Source organism: Cervus elaphus, chromosome X (assembly GCF_910594005.1).
Source record: "Cervus elaphus chromosome X, mCerEla1.1, whole genome shotgun sequence".
Taxonomy (NCBI): Eukaryota; Metazoa; Chordata; class Mammalia; order Artiodactyla; family Cervidae; genus Cervus; species Cervus elaphus.
Window position 1 is genome coordinate 161,471,642 of NC_057848.1, and position 16,527 is coordinate 161,488,168.

Sequence of the window (16,527 nt, forward strand, 5' to 3'; positions counted from 1 at the left end):
ATTTTAGAGAGAACGAGCAGAGTGGCATTTTATCAATAAAAAAATCTTCCTGAAAAAAATAGAAATTGTGGTGCCAGGGTTTTCTATCCACAAGGTATGGCATTGGACCTCTGTGACATTTCTTTTCAAACAGAGATGATCTCTTCTTAAATTTGTATACTTTGAGAAGACACTACATACATCATTTTACTATCAAATTTCAGAAAATACTAGGGAAAATGTTATCCTTATCTTCATATCCCATTACTTCTACAACTAAGGATTCAGCAAAGTCGTCTCCTCATCCCCCAGTATAATGCCACTATCTGCCTCCTAGAAATGGAGAAGCTCCAGTGATACTGGAAGCAAATGATAGTAATGAATCTGAGTCAGGCACTCAGGCTATATGATACAAAATCTGAAGACAGAGCAAGCAAACTGTGTGTGTGCTAAATCACTTCTTTATAGTTCATCTTCACTCAGTTCCTCTTCTAGGTCCAATATATACCAACCTTCAATGACCAGTAAAGCTGAAAAATTGCTAGTCGCTCAGTCGTGTCTGACTCTTTGTGACCCCATGGACTGTATAGTCCATGGAATTCTCCAGGCCAGAATACTGGAGTGGGTAGCCTTTCCCTTCTCCAGGAGATCTTCCCAACCCAGGGATCAAACCCAGGTCTCCTGCATTGCAGGCAGATTCTTTACCAACTGAGCTATGAGGGAAGTCCTCAATGACCAGAAAAGCTGAAAAATTGCTATTCCATTATCTGTGGGTTGTACAGTGGAATATCAGCACCAATGCCATTACATGGATACCTCGAAGCAATGTTTCAAATAAGGGGCTTGTTTGCTATAGAATGTGTAGCAGTTCCATCATCAATGTGTCTTCATCTACTGTGTGAGATACCGTTGACCCTTAAACAAGATGAGTTTGAACTATATGGATCCACTTATATGCAATATTTTTTCAATAAAAAACCTACTAGTGGTATACAATTCTCTCTCTTTGGTTGAATCCACCCATGCAGAACTTGAATAACAGAGGGCCCACTGTAAAGTTACACATGGACTTTCAACTGCTGGGGTTTGGAACCCCAACCCCACATTGTTCAAGAGTCAATTGTAAATGATGTGGATCAGGAGCCATTCAGGCTAAGGTAGCTTTAGTATTGGGCTTCCCTGGTGGCTTAATGGTAAAGAATCCATCTGCCAATGCAGGAAATGCGAGTTCTATCCCTGGGTTGGGAAGATCCCCTGGAGAAGGAATTGGCAACCCACTCCAGTATTCTTGCCTGGAAAATTCCATGGACAGAGGAGCCTGGCAGGCTACAGTCCATAGGGTCACACAGAGTCAGACATGTCTGAGCACACATGTGCAGGTTTAGTATTTCCCCGCCCCCTACTTTGTTTTCTACATTTTACTAAGACCTTGAAATAAGAAACAGGAAGAAAAAAGTTATACTTGCTTATTTGACAAATTCAGAGAAAGTATAAGGGAAGAACTAGTAATTAAAAAGTTTTATATATAGGTAACTCTTTTCTCAAGACATTTAGTGATATTTCAAAGACATTTCTCTTTCTGCATCTATCTTCTTTGAAAACAATTTTCAATAGTTCTTCCTGGGAATTTATATCTAACTACATGAAGCATCAATTTTGAGCAGACCAACTTAGAATGTATTTTAATACTATGAATACCTTAACCCTAAAATCTGCACACACTGAGATAAATACTGCATAATTTCAATTGTCAAATGAAGTTTTTTTTAGTATGCATTCATTTTTTTTTTAATTTCAAAGAAGTGATGGGGAAAAAAAATTCTTAACAAACAGTTGAATGGAAATCATACGAGATTTATTCATCTTGGAAAACTGCCTGAAAGAGAATGGCAATTCAAAAGGAAATTTTCCATGTAGCCATGAAATTTTGTCATGTTCTGCTGAAAAAAATGTCTTTAGTTCAAGGTTAAAGGTCACTTGTTTAAGTGTATATTTGTCACTCAGCATTCAAGAATCATACAGACTAAAACAGAAGGTGATTATCAGATCAAAGTATTTTGCTGTACTGACTAATGTCTTTTCTTTTGTTCTCAATGTTTGTTTTTCCAAAATGCCACTGTTTGCTTATTTATTCATGTAAATGAAGCAGGAGATAAATAGTCTGCAATAATAATCTAACTTGTAGAGTAATTCTCTTGTGGCATTGGAATGCTAATGTTGACCATGTATCAAAACAAAAGCCATGTTTACTGAATTCTGGGGCCTTCCCACTCTTATGAATATTATCTTTCTAGCAGATAAACATATATATATATGTAGGTTTCCCATCAGCAGCAGCTATTTTCATGGTAAAAAAAAATTTTAGTTGGTCCCATAGTTTTTAGCAAGACCACATTTTCCAAAGTATAGTCTGTAAAACACTAGTTCCTGAGAATGTTACTCATTTAAGGAATCTATGATCAAATAAGTGGAGGATAAGCCCTTGTGTTAAAAAGAAAGTTTTAAAAATATTTATTTGTATATTTTTACTGTAGCTTTTTTAAAAAACATTTTAACATGCTAATGAATATTGGGAGTCTCTTAGAGGATGTTTTGCAGAATTTCCATTCTTATTTTACATTTTAAACCTTATATCTGAGAACATTTCATGGGACTAGTGTTTTGAGAAATGTCTTTGACCAGATGCTGAACTAAAGAAACATGATAGCTACTTTTCCTAGAAGCAGCCTCTGTACATGAATTTGCTACATGCAAACCTTTTAAGGGCAAGAAAAAAATTGTGAATGGCTGATTCCTTCACTAATCCTCTCAGAAGTTTCCAGAGTTTTCCAGAGAATAATGATCATCCTTGAAATATTGGGAATTGAAATAAGATATAAGCAACTGTAAAGAATTCTGAGCAGAATAATTTCTCAGAGACCAGTTCTCTGGGAAGATTGGTTGCATCCAAGCTCTTCTGTGGGTGAATCAATAATTTAGAAAGGGACATACTCAAAAATATTAACTTAGACTATAAAGACTAGGGACTGTCCAAATTAGAAGTGAAATAGACATCTTGGTCCAAGTCTTTTATTTTTGAGATGACAAGAATTAATCCCAGAGAGGTTGGGTGGCATGCTCTAGGTCACAGCTGGCAAAACTGTGGTTAAAACAAGGCCTCATGAGTCTCAGTTTAGATTTTTTTTTCTTGTAGGATGTCCACCACCTTTATTTGGTAAGGCAATACTGGAGCACAGTATCTTGGGGAAAAATACTATAAGGAAGATATTATTCTTCAGTGAAGTTGAAGTCGCTCAGTTCTCCGACTCTTTGCAACCCCATGGACTGTAGCCTACCAGGCTCCTCAGTCCATGGGATTTTCCAGGCAAGAATACTGGAGTGGGTTGCCATTTCCTTCTCCAGGAGATCTTCCCGACCCAGGGATTGAACCCGGGTCTCCTGCATTGTAGGCAGATGCTTTACCATCTGAGCCATTAGGGAAGTTATTCTTCAGATACGGGAGCAAAAATTTCTCATTCTGGACCTGTAGTTCCTAAACTATAGCGAGTAATGAATTTGTTAAAGTGAGTGTTTAAACATCCTTTCATTCATTGATTCTAGAGAGGTAGAGTTGGAAAGGTGGGACCAGCTATGTGCCTTTTTAACAGTACTCACATGGCTCTAAAGCAGGTGTTCTGAAAAGCGTGGTTTGAGAAACACATCTGATTGGTTGCCAGTTTGGTTTAGCCTTAAATCCTAAGTCATTTGACTTGGCATACTCTATACAACATTCACGTATTAAAACCACAATTAATTCAAAAGAAAAAGTAGAATATGAGAAATCCATTGTGAGAACTCCAGTATATATATAAATTATCCTGACTTATATCATCTTACTGGGGTTGTTACAGTGTGGTTTACCTAATGTGTGTATCCTTCACTTTTCAGACTTGGAGATTCAAAGCTAAATAAACAGACTCCTTGTTTTCCAAATACATTTAAGGGGGAAGGGTGCAAAGAATGCTATTTCTAAGAGAAAGACTGATAAAAGAAATCTCAGCTGCCTTGTCGGGCATGAATTTGTTCTTAGAAACCCACATCTTGAAGTATTTAAATGTAAATAAATCAGAAGAAGATAGATTATATTATCTTCTATGTACACTTGGGTTTTAAAAGTGAAAGAAAAATTAGGTGGTAAAGTGGTTCTGAGGTTTTCCTAAAGTAGTTAGAATTGCCGTGATAAGTAGCTGTATTTCAGGTGCAGTAATCAAACCAACCAAGCAGTGGAAAACAAGCAGCTGTCCCTTAGACCCACCATTTCCTCAGAACACACACTTCCCTGCCCCTAGGCTTCTAACACTTCTTCAGCTCTGTACAGACAGAAGAGCAGGCAGGAAAGGCTATGTCTCAGAAATGCTGCCCCAAGAGACTTGGCATTTAAGTCTTATGCTTCAAATCGAAGCCCGCAACACATTCCAGCGTGGGAAGCCCGGGGCGGGGGGGGGCGGATTACTGAGGGCCAAACACAACAATGTTAGCAAACATACAAACATGTTAAATCAGAGAGAAAGGAAATGATATTAATTATTTTTGTATATTCCACAGGAAGACTTCTGTCTCCCCCCCTTTTTCCCTCTTCGCCCCTACCCCTTTGCACCTCTTTAACTCATCTGTCTAGGAAACAGAACTATCACCTTCCATTATCTTCCTCTCTCTTCTCCGCTTTTGGAGGTATCATGTATCTATCGGGATAATATATCCAGGTGGTATCCCGTTCTCATTTCCCTCCTTTCCCGAGAGTGACAAAGGAAGGCTTATTAAACCTATTGTCGGTTTGGGAACTGTCTGTTTGATCACCCGAAGTTGAAGGGTGGCTTTGCTCATAAGCTGACTTTGTGCTGATTATATTCCACTCCCCACCCACCTCAAGTTTCTGTCTTTTTTGTTCTCTATACTCTGAGAAGCTGACCTTCTGGGTTTACACCATTGAGCTCCCTTGCCCTCAGACTTCTAGCTGGATTTGGCCAATGAGAGGGTCCACAAGAAAATGGAATGCAGGAGGAGAGTGGGGTCAGAATATTTATTCACTAGCTTCCTCCTTTCTAAGCCAGCACATAGTGACTCCATTGCTCCATAGATCTCACTGCGTGGCTTCTCTCTAGAGCCACTTTCTCTAGGTTCTGGCAGCTACTCCCTTTCTCGCCTCTTCAGGTCTACTATTGACAGTCCCAGAGTACTACATTCTCCCTTTAGGGATTGGTTTTTTCCAAACTCTCCCACACCCTGTTGGAATATGCCATCTCTTTCCTGCAAAGATCCTGGATGGTACAGCATTAAACTTACAAATTATATTCCAGCTTTTACTGAAGTGAGAACTGACATTTAGAAGCTTAACTTTCTGTTTACCACTGTATACTTAGCAAGGAACATTGTTCCTGGCACATAGGTACTGCTCATTGCTTATTTATTAAAGGAATAAACAAAAGAATTGCGTGTTTAGATTGAAATATAAAGATGGAAAACCTTTACATGTAATTTTTTTGTGCTCACATATGTGCTCCTTTGCTGCAAATTTATTCTGTTGCTTTGACAGTGCATGGGCAGGTGTAGCTTATTTTTCCTCAAGAAAGTATGAGCCACCTCCCAACAGAAAAAAATATAGAAAACAAGACTTATTCAGTCACAGTCATGGTAACTGCCTATTCGGTTTCCACATTTTGACTTGACCCAGGATTTTGTTTTTCCCTCTTGGATGGATATGTTAATGAAACAGAGCCACCATTGGGTGTACCCCTGTACTTCATAAAGGAGTGGAGGGTGCATAAGCCAGGACATGAGTCAGAGAGAGTGTCCAGCTTTCCTCCTGTACTTGCCCCCTGACCACATTTGGTTGGCTAGCCAGACTAGAACTCCAAAATGGAGATCTAGTTACTTTATTCTTACAGGTCCTTCACAGTTAAGAATACCAGTTAGAGACCTATTCTTTTCACTCATGTCCCTCCTTTAGTGAGCTTCACATGGCTTAAAGTATCTGCAATCAGTCACAAGTGTTCAGAGTAGTCCTCTCAAGAAAGAAGTCAATGAAAAAATGTTGCCTCCTACAGTCAAGACAGCCTCTTAGGTGTTAACTCCGAGGAGAAAACAGAATGCTTCCAAAGACCTTATAATGAGGCTTAATCAACTAAATTTTCATTTTTAAGACTGAACACGTCTGATCCAACACACCAAGAAAAATATCCAACACCACCAAGAACAAGCTAATAACTATTTTTCCCTAAACCTGATTACACCAACTAGACACATTATAATGTCCTCTCTTTAAGTACTGAGACACCCTGATATATATGCCATTATTTCTTAAAACAAGGTCTCAGATTATCAACAAAATGGACTGAATTGTTCTTCAGCATGGGGAGTAACAGAAAGCACTATAGAACTCAGGATAAAATGTTTAGACTCTTTCAATAATGAAAATTAAGGATATGAAGTCACCCAGAATCAACCAAGGAGCAATACATTCTCAAAAACTAAATTATGGGCTTCCATTTCCAGTGCTCTTAACCTGCCATGTTGCAGAGACTAAATGTTCTTTTTAAAATACTTATTCTAAAATTAGAAATCAATTCAGCACGTTTGTGCAGTGACCCTTGCAACTGCAGTAACTGGACAAGAAAATATATCAGAAATGACAGTCACATATCTTGCATCAAATTCAGAGTCCTTTCTAGACCAAGCAAAATTGGTTCTGTGTCTTTTACTTGGTTCATTTAAAAAATGAATTTAAGAAAATAATCAAGGATGAGATTTGAATAAAGATTTCATAAAGATATTTCCTTCACACAAATGGCTCCCTCTTTGTTTCATATTAAGGAATGGGAAATAGCCCTCTCAGGTTGAAAATCTTCCCACTGGACTAATAAAAAAAGAACCAGCTAAGACATATGACATCTACATCCTGGTTACTGTGGTAGGACTCTAAAATGCTAGAACCTCTTTGACTCTTTTTTTTCCCATTAAAAAAAAATTCAAACAACTTTTAGGGACCCCATCACCATGAAGGGTAAGTTTTGAGAATACATAGTCAGTGTCAGTTATAATAGAGAAATGAAAGACTGGTAATAATAATTCAAATTACTTGTAATAATTTTAATAGTTAGAAGCAAATCATTCAGATTTATGATTTCATTAGATATTCAGAACAACCCAAATGAGGTGAGCAAAGTCAGAATAAAGCCTGAGTCATAGAGAGATGGAGACATCTCATCTCCAAAGTGGTTGAACTCGGACATGTACCTGGGTTTTCTGGATCCAAGTCCAAGACCCCTCCCACTCTACTACTCTGTCACCATGGAATGGAAGACATACTTCAATAAATGAACTTATACTTTGGAGTAGACATTGCCAGAGTGTGTTAGAATACTGTAGATGCCTCCTTCTTGGTGTTACCTCAAATTCCTGACAAGCACCTTGCAGGCCCATCAGAGCAGCCTAGTATATACAAATGAAGCTAAAAATAAATTGTGACACAGCTAGTGGATTTTGGATATTCAAAACTCTTCATCTACATCATACCTGAATAAAACTATCATATATAAATTTCTCTTTGATACATCCAGTCTTTCCTTTCAGTAACCATTTCCCACCTTTTATCTCCTATTGTGTGATTCTAAAATGGCTGTACCCTTTTAGGTGTCTGAAGGTTTTGACTGCTTTCTGCACTCAAGTCAAATACTTCTGCAAAAAATCTTTCTGATACTTGTAAGCATTCTATTCTTTTTCTCAGAATCCATGGTAATATCTGATGCCTGCATCTACCAGGGTGATCAAAGAAATGATTATGCTAGGGCTTCATTACCGCCCACTGAGAGAAGCACTCTTTCCAAGGGTCCCTGCTGGACATTTGTGCTCAGGTCATGCCCTACAGGAACGATAAGCACAACACATGGTCTTGAGCTCCTGTTGGCTACAGACAAGAGAGTTTTCAAGGGGAGAAACCTGAAGACCTCGAGGTTTTTGAAAGTGAATCTGTTTCTTACTTGCATCTGAAACACCTTTTGAGCTGATAACTCCTTGGAAAATAAAGGAAACCATATTGCATGCAAATGTAGGTTTTAATGTCACACATCACACTTTCAAATTTAGGTCTCCAGATATGGGGAAAAAATCAGTGTGCATGGCATGCACAAAAAAGTGGAGAGAATAATTATCTCCTGGCATGATCTATTCCAGATCCTACCCCAAAATGAATGTTCTGGTGAAATGCATTTATTCACATTGGGATGAAACTTAGGATATAACTCTAAGTTAATTTTCTTTTCAAAGAAAATTTTGTTAAAATAGATAAAGGCTTTGTTTCAAAGAGAGAAAATCAGAACTAATGCATTTTGCCCAGGTTTGAGCATTTCATTTGGCTTCTTGAAAAGCTTAATGTTTAAAGTGGCATTTTCAAGATACAATAATACTGACAAAGGAATATCTGATAGGATGATGGAATAACACCATGATAAATCAACTGAGAATGAGACAAATCACCTAAGTGGGGAAGGAGTCTTCTCTGTTGACATAGAATCAACATTTACCATGGTTTCAACACAGGTAATTGTAAGTAGATATAGCTTGTGTTTTTATCTGAAGTGAGGATTTTCAAAATTTATGTTTTGATGAGATCTGACCCAAGTCTCTGTGGATCTCATAGATGGAATGCAATTGGCAGCTCTGACTCATGACTTTGTTTATACACTATGCTTCAGCACATCAGAAAAGCTATTTTTTTTTTCCGATAGTTTCTAAGAATGGCTCTCAATTACAGAGTCTAAGTCTGAATCATTTCTGGCTCCCTTTTCTAGCATACATCCATCTCCCTTCCTTGTATATATGCCCATTATGACATCTTTCAGAGCCCATTAGGAATATGGAATAGACATGAAATATTTTACTGACTTGAAAGTATGCAGGAAAAATTTCTTCCAATAAGAAAAATTGTGCATATACACTTTTTTTCCCATGCCAGTACATGGCATCAAAGAAAACAGAGAAATGTGCTATTATTTCTTATGGCTTCTAGAAAAGCCATTTCCTTTTTCTCAACAGCCCATATTTGGCTTTTGCTTGTATTCTTGTGGTCAGATTTTGCCCTTTTTTCTTCTTATTAATTACCATTATTGTTATTTTCAATATCATTGTCTTCATTGTCACCATGTTTATTGTTATCATAGTCAGTTTGGTTTTGGCATTTACAGAGAGTCTATCACTATTCCAGATACAATCACATTTCCTAATCACCTTTCATATCTATCTACTATATAAAATTTCTCATTGATACATTGCTAATCAGCTATAGTAAGTACTATAGTTTCCTAGTCTTATTGTTATAAGTTCCTTATTATCTCTTTTATTTCTTTCTCTTAAACTCAGCTAAAATCATCTTTGCTAGCCACTAGAACCACTGGTGGGTTCCTCAGAAGTTCCCACCCCTTGCCAATATCTGATAGTAACCTATATATGATAGTAACCTATAATGGAATATAATCTGCAAAAAAACCTGAATCACTATGCTGTACACCTAAACTAACAAATACTTTGAGTTAATTATACTTCATTTCTTAAAAATGTTCCCTCCACCCTCAACTTCTACTACAATTTATTGTAAGCACTAATTTTCAAAAATTGATCTACATTTTCACTTCTTTCTTGGTCCTTATTTCCTCATTCTGGAGAAAATGATGGTTTCTTTTCATATACATACATACATACATACATATATATATATATAAAATAAGGTGTGGTAGGGGGATGGGTTGATAAATCATAAATATGCAATAGAACTATATTAGACATATAAAGTTCCATGGGAACACTAATGAGGGAAGATCACGTCTGGAATCAAGTAAGGAATGTTTTACACCCAGGAAAAACCAAAATCCTCATAGTAAAGAGAATTGTGGGAGCTGTTCTGTAATTGTTCTGATATAAACGGTCCATGTAAGTAACATTTATGAAAGAGTATCATGGTTCATTGAAGTGAGAGTTAAAGGGAAAGGGAGAGAAAAGTCAGTAAAGTTCATTCGTGTTAAGAGTCCTAAGTGATATTCACCTATTTCCCTTAGATAAGTCTTTAAAACATCCTGTACTCAGGTCTTTAGGACAGATCTCAAAAATATGGCCATGCTTTGCTATACTTGATATTCTCCTCATTTATTTATTCTTTTAGAATCATGAGAAATGTCATTTCCAAAGAGTGACGTCCCCAAAAGAGCCAGAAAAAAACTGTGTGGAAATTATTGCTTATTCTATGTGGTCACTTAAAGTAGATGCGAAGAACTGACTCACTAGAAAAGATCCTGATGCTGGGAAAGATTGAAGGTGGGAGGAGAAGGGGACGACAGAGGATGAGATGGTTGGATGGCATCACCGACTCGTTGGACATGAGTTTGATTAAGCTCCGGGAGTTGGTGATGGACAGGGAGGCCTGGCGTGCTGCAGTCCATGGGGTCGCAGAGTCAGACACAACTGAGTGACTGAACTGAACTGAACTGGAAGTAGCACTAACAACATGGGTGTTTGTTTTATTACTCTTTGCACTTTTCTTCCCTTTTAAAAAATTATTTCTGGAAAATAATGTTAATAACTGCTATTAAACAAGATTCTCATAAACTTGAAACAATTCATCTCTGGTCCTTCTCTATGAAACTTTCCATGAATAGCTTAATAGAAAATCATCTTTCCTTTTGTTGGAATCCTGTAGTATTTTATCTGTACTTCCTAATGTTACTTAACTATTAACTAGTTATCTCTTTCTATCTAGTATTATGTATTATATTATTATACATATATTTATGTAACATCTGCTCTCGCCACTGAAATTTTTGGTGGTAGCATCCAAACCTGTTACATCTCTCAAGTTTTCAAAGCGTGCAGTAGTTAGTTTTTTGCATGTAGTTCAGATTAAAAAGTTATTAGATGGCTCAATGAATAAATGTATGAGTGAGCAGTCTCATTGACAAAGCTGATTCTCAACTAGTTACTCATAGGATTTTATTTCAAATATTGACTTCCAGTGACCATAAAATTAATATGAAATGGGGTGAACATGAAAATTTTCAGGAAAATCGATCTTTGAGCTAAATTCTGTTGTCTCTCTTTTATATTTAATCTATAAATCAAAATATTTGTTTTGTCAAAAATCTGATATGTTTCTTTAAGTAATGTGCCCTTCGCTGGGTATATTCAGAGGTGCAACATTTAAAAAAGAAAGGAATTTAGAATTTAGTTTTCATGCTCATATTTGCCAATAATAAAAATTAATCAACCCTCAAGGAAAGCAATCCAATTAAATAGTTAATAAGCAAAACCAAAGCAATGCATGAATTATGACATAATACCTAGACGATCATAGGTTTATCCTTTTATAAAATCTTATAAATATTTCACACAGCATTATTTTAAATTAAATTACAAAATAAAATGCACTTATTTAAAATATGTTTTAAAATTAAAACATCAAAACAATTCAATAAATAACTGGTTCTTATTTTGGTATTTTTCTGATTCAGAATAAAAATTAATCAAATAGATCAAAAGTAATTTTTGCAGACTATTAATTACATTTTTAATGCTAAACATACAAAAACACCAAAGTTTTTGGTTTGTTTCTAATCGAACAAAGAAAGTATCTACCATCTTTGACATATGCACTTTATAATTCTATGATCTTCTTTGTTAATTTCTGATAAATAATTTCAAATAAACAATGAGAATGCTTAAACAAGAGGAACCAATAGTTTGTAATATATTCAATTAGAGCCTTTTCTCACAAGGTTTAAAAATGAGGGCTTGAAAGTATATATAATGGCATGTTGTATATTGAATTTAAAACTTCATTTTAGGGGTAGGCATTTAAAACCCAAACCAAAGACCTTGGTGTAATCATTCATATAAATCAAGTCTATCATTTGCTCTTATATTCATTTCTGGTCACACTCCCACTCAAGATAACATAGGGAATGTGGCAATAATCTCAGATTTTAGTTTTCCTTGTGGAACATAACACAAATGAGGAAAGTTTTTGCAAGTTTATGTGTTTGTGTGCAAACAACACATAAAATTTAAGCTATTAAATCAACTAGTTCGAAAGAATGGGAAAATGAAATGAAATACTGTGTTTTTTGTTTTCATTTTGTAATAAAAAGTCCTGAAAACTTTTTTTCAATGTATTCAAACATCTGGACTTCCCATAGGCTTAATTAACATAAGTTTAAGTGGAACCTACCTTTAAAATTTGGTCTGATTCTTGCATCATATCCTGATGTCCTTCCCATTAATTTGTCCAAGAAATCTGAAGGAGATAGGGTCTGTGAAGGTTGTTTTCCAGACCTGGAGTCATGGTCTTTGCAGAAAGCCGCCCTAAACACATCATTAACTCTTTTAGCAACAATTCCATTCTTATCACCTGAGAACTAATGTTCACACAATGTTTGACATCGTGTTTTATAAATATATTTGATACGTTAATAAGAAGAAAAAAATTATAAACTTTTTGGTCAACTTCCTAACTTGTATATGGTCTTGAGGTAACTTTAAGTGGTGAAGTGTATAAATCCTGAGTCATATTTCCTAAGTTACCAAACTTTGCCATAAGATGTTTAAGATGACACAGCATGCCTAGCTGTAGATGATAGGTTTTATGGATATATAAAGCTCTTTCTAGTGTCATCAGGGAAATGAGGATAATTTCTAAAATTTATGTGATTGTCTCATTTCCCCATGATTTTCAAAATATTCTTCCAGCATTTCAGCCCTTAATGTAAGTCCTCTACATATGTGTGTGTGTGTGTGTGTGTGTGTGTATAAAATAAGATGGGCAGAACACAGTAAACCATGAACTAATTATCCTATTGCTTATTTTCTCACCTGCTAGATTCTGTTCCAACTCTCAGCTATTTTCAATATGTTGTTTAAAAGAAAATCCTCACTTGTAAATTTAACTTCATTCTAAAATAGGTCAACAATGAGCATGTCTGTACTTCTATTTTATATTATCATTGTTATTTATATATTAGCATTTAAGTTGTTGACTTTCTAGTAAAGTATTCATGAAAAAGAACTTCTAAATCAGTTTGTCTTTTGCATTGTTAAGACACTAAATGGTAATTGGACAACTTCTCAGATGTTGATTTTCCTTAAAAGGCTTATAAAAAGAGCATGAAATGAATTCTTTCACAATACATAGTTGTTAACTGAATGTTGATTTCTTCCACAAAGTATGTATTTTCAAGCTTTATTTTCAATAGTTTAACAAATAATCTTATCACTAAGAAAATATCACATTCTTGACAGTTTTTCAAAGAAGTAATATTAAATATAAGTGCAAAAATGATACAAACATTCAGTAAAAGTTAAAATTGATACAATCACCTAGAAATACTCACATTCCCATAAGCAGATTCATCTGATTAATCAAGTATTATTTGATTATAATGGTGATGGTGGTGGTGATGAAGATGATGATGATGATGATTCTAATAAAACCCAGCCTACGATTTTTCTTAATCATAGTAGGAGGTGTGAACCTGAAAGGAACATAGAGGGTTTTCCCAGTACTCATAGCATTATTGCTATATGTTCCATTTCTCTTGGTTCTGTGAAAAAATACCATAAAATTTGGTGAAAATTAAATGAAGAGTCCTATACTTTGTTGTACGAACATCTCTTATTTCTATCTTGTCTTAGAACCTCTTAGCCATTAGGATGGCTATTTCACTTACTGCTAATAATCTGATATTTTGAGGTATCAATTGATTAAATGATTTATAAATTAAGTAGAAAATGCAAGCATGCAAATAATGATTTCTTGCTTATTTTAATTATGCATAGTCCATTTCTCATGCATGAATAAATACAAAGATGTCATATTAATTTAGTTCTGATAGGCAATAACATTTCTAAATTTATTGAACAGTAGACTACAGTGATAGCATGAGTTTTTTAAATGTTTTTGATGTTTCAAGAAATTTCCTGAATTGTAGTTCTCATAGTATGCATCTAGTTGTTGAAATACAATAGAAGTCCCAAGTTGGCTAAGAATTTGGGTTCTTTTATATTTTATATAAAATGAGCATGCTCCTAGCAAATTAATTCAATCAGTTGCACCATATGAAAAGCATTGCATTCAATAATCCCTTTAAATGACTTACAGAGGAATTTGAAAAAAAAAATCTCCATTATACAGAAATATAAAGAGCATGCAACTCATCAGAGTATCTTAATATCACATTGGCTGTGAAAAAGCATTCAAGTGCATAAAGTAGGATTATGCATCGTAAAACTTGCCTTTGTGAAAATTTACCACCTTCCCACCATAATTAAGCTTTTTAAAAGAACAAAAGAACTCTAACTCTCCTTTATAAAATTAGCATAATATGGTCCAGGACATAGAAAAATAGATAAAAATTACATGACACGTTCTCTTTCAAACAGTTTTCATGTGGAAAATATCAGCATGCAAAGTCGTTTCACCTACCTGAAGTGGTTTGTCTCTAAGAAAAATGCAAACAAGGTTGTCAAAATGTTCACTAGCTGCCGGTTCATTCCTGTATCTGTGATGCTTGTGGAAAATATTCCCGAAATGATTCCAGAAAGAAGCTAGGGCAAAGTATCTATTTATTGTCCAGACTCAAAATTTGGCAGGAATCTAGTTTCCTTGAAAATCAAAAAGAGATTTGGGTTTGTACAGTTTGCTGAGGAAAAACAGAAAGTGCCAGTACTAGGCATCATGGTCAGGTCAAACGGGGGCTGAGGACCATCAGTTAACCCAGGAGAGACAAAGCCTTAGAACTGATGGATCCCCAGCTGCTTTTCTTGAATAATAAAAATGCTGCTACCTTAATCACATCACCATGCTGGTGACAATGCCATGCTGGAAGTCGGTTGCAGTGGCTTTTGTTTTATGTCCTTTCTGTTTAGCGAATCTCTTTTCTCTAGAAAATGTTCTCTTTTGAAAAGAAGTTGTAAATGAGAGATAAGAAAGGACTCTGCGTGCTAGAGTGGGTAGGAAGAAGAGGGCAAAATTGCTGAGATCCTGTGCTGGAATGAGGGCTACAGAAAGAGACGGAGACGTGATCTTACCCAGCCGATAAATTTCAGCACTCGGACAGCTCCTAGCTCTGAAGTGCGCATGTTTCCTTTTTCAGTCGCTTGGGGCGGGGGTCGGGGAGAGGCATTCCAGAGCGGACATGCCTGCTATTTGAAGGCAAAGAGTGACTGGCTGTTCAGCGAAGGGGTGCTGAAGGGGTGCGGTGATGACCAGAGAGGAGCAGAGGTCAGGATAGATGGAGAGGGTGAAGGAGGCTAGGGTCAGAGCTCCTAGAAATGCGAGTCTGTAGGTGGTTGGGCGGGACGGGAGTTTGAGGCTGAAAAAAGAAGGGAATACGATCAAGGCGTGGGAAAAGAAAATTGGGCGAAGCAGAGAACAGAATCGATAGTACTGAAATTACAGTAGGGGAGTGGGCAGTCTACTCCTTATCATTGGAACCTAAAGGCAAAAGAGGAATCCTGTGCTGAAAAGGAGGGGACATTTCCTTGGCATAGAGAAAAGCCCATATGCAGAAAATGATTCTTGAGGATCGATAATTTAATTTAGAAGCCCTTTATACCTTCCTCGCCCCTTGAGTGTTTTCATTTGATTTTAGCTGCCTGTTCCCAAAGAATCTCTCTACTTCTTTACTAGGGAAAGCCCCTTCGCTGAGCTTTCTTTAGCGGCTCAAAATCCTTGGGCATCCTCTTCAAGTCACGGATTTGTAATGGAGAAAAAATAAAATGGGCCGGCAGGGGGCAGTAGCAATCTTTTCCTGTCCTGGTTAAAGGTTAGAGTAGGGCTCCCAGTAAGAGCTGAAGCAAGGAAGGGTGAGGCTGCAGGTTGAGTTTCTTCTGCCCATTACAGATGTTAATCACCAGGGATGAGTCACGTAATAAAGTGTAAATGTGCTTCTCCTAAATTGGCTAATGAGACAGAAAATAGTGCAAGTTTATAAATCCTGCACAAAAAGCATGACAGGTAACCTTGCTATTTCAAATTAAACTTACAAATATTACTAGTAAAAAAGAGGAAAGATAAATAGTTCAATGTAAGTAATTATCAACTTCTGGCAAGGGGAGATGAAAAATTCATGTTCTGCCATGAGCTGGGTGAGTAACCTACTGTTTGTCTGCAAAATATACTTTGTTCATCTCCTTGGCACTCCATTGCAGGTCTTAATTTTAAAACAAAATAAAATGATGAATTTTTATTCCATAAATGACTAATATGTGCATGGATAAGTTTAAATATCATAGCAGAGTAACAAGGAATTCTCTGATTTTAAAAAGGAAATTCTGAGAAAAAAAGCAGTTCTTTTTACCTTTTAATCTTAACATAAATCACCTGATGGTCTGATCTGGTAGGTCTGAGGTGGTGCCTGAGATTCTGCATTTCTAACAAGTTCCTAGCTGATGTTGATGGTGCTGGCCCCACTGATTACACTTTGAGTGGCAATGTTATGTATGCCCTTTTAGCAGATTTCTATCTCACCAAGA

At 36.2% G+C, this 16,527-nt stretch overlaps 1 protein-coding gene across 1 annotated transcript in view; it reads right to left on the reverse strand.

The window, feature by feature from the left end:
• Nucleotides 1-15,301, reverse strand: part of GLRA2 (glycine receptor alpha 2) — a 183,493-nt gene extending 168,192 nt beyond the window's left edge. Inside the window, exons 1-3 of the mRNA XM_043896172.1 lie at nucleotides 15,082-15,301; nucleotides 14,477-14,655; nucleotides 12,227-12,360 (exon numbers count right to left, since the gene is read on the reverse strand). Coding sequence (XP_043752107.1) covers nucleotides 12,227-12,360; nucleotides 14,477-14,544 — 202 coding nt within the window. The 5' untranslated portion in view covers nucleotides 14,545-14,655; nucleotides 15,082-15,301. The remainder of the gene's footprint in view (nucleotides 1-12,226; nucleotides 12,361-14,476; nucleotides 14,656-15,081) is intronic.
• Nucleotides 15,302-16,527: the final 1,226 nt, after the last annotated feature.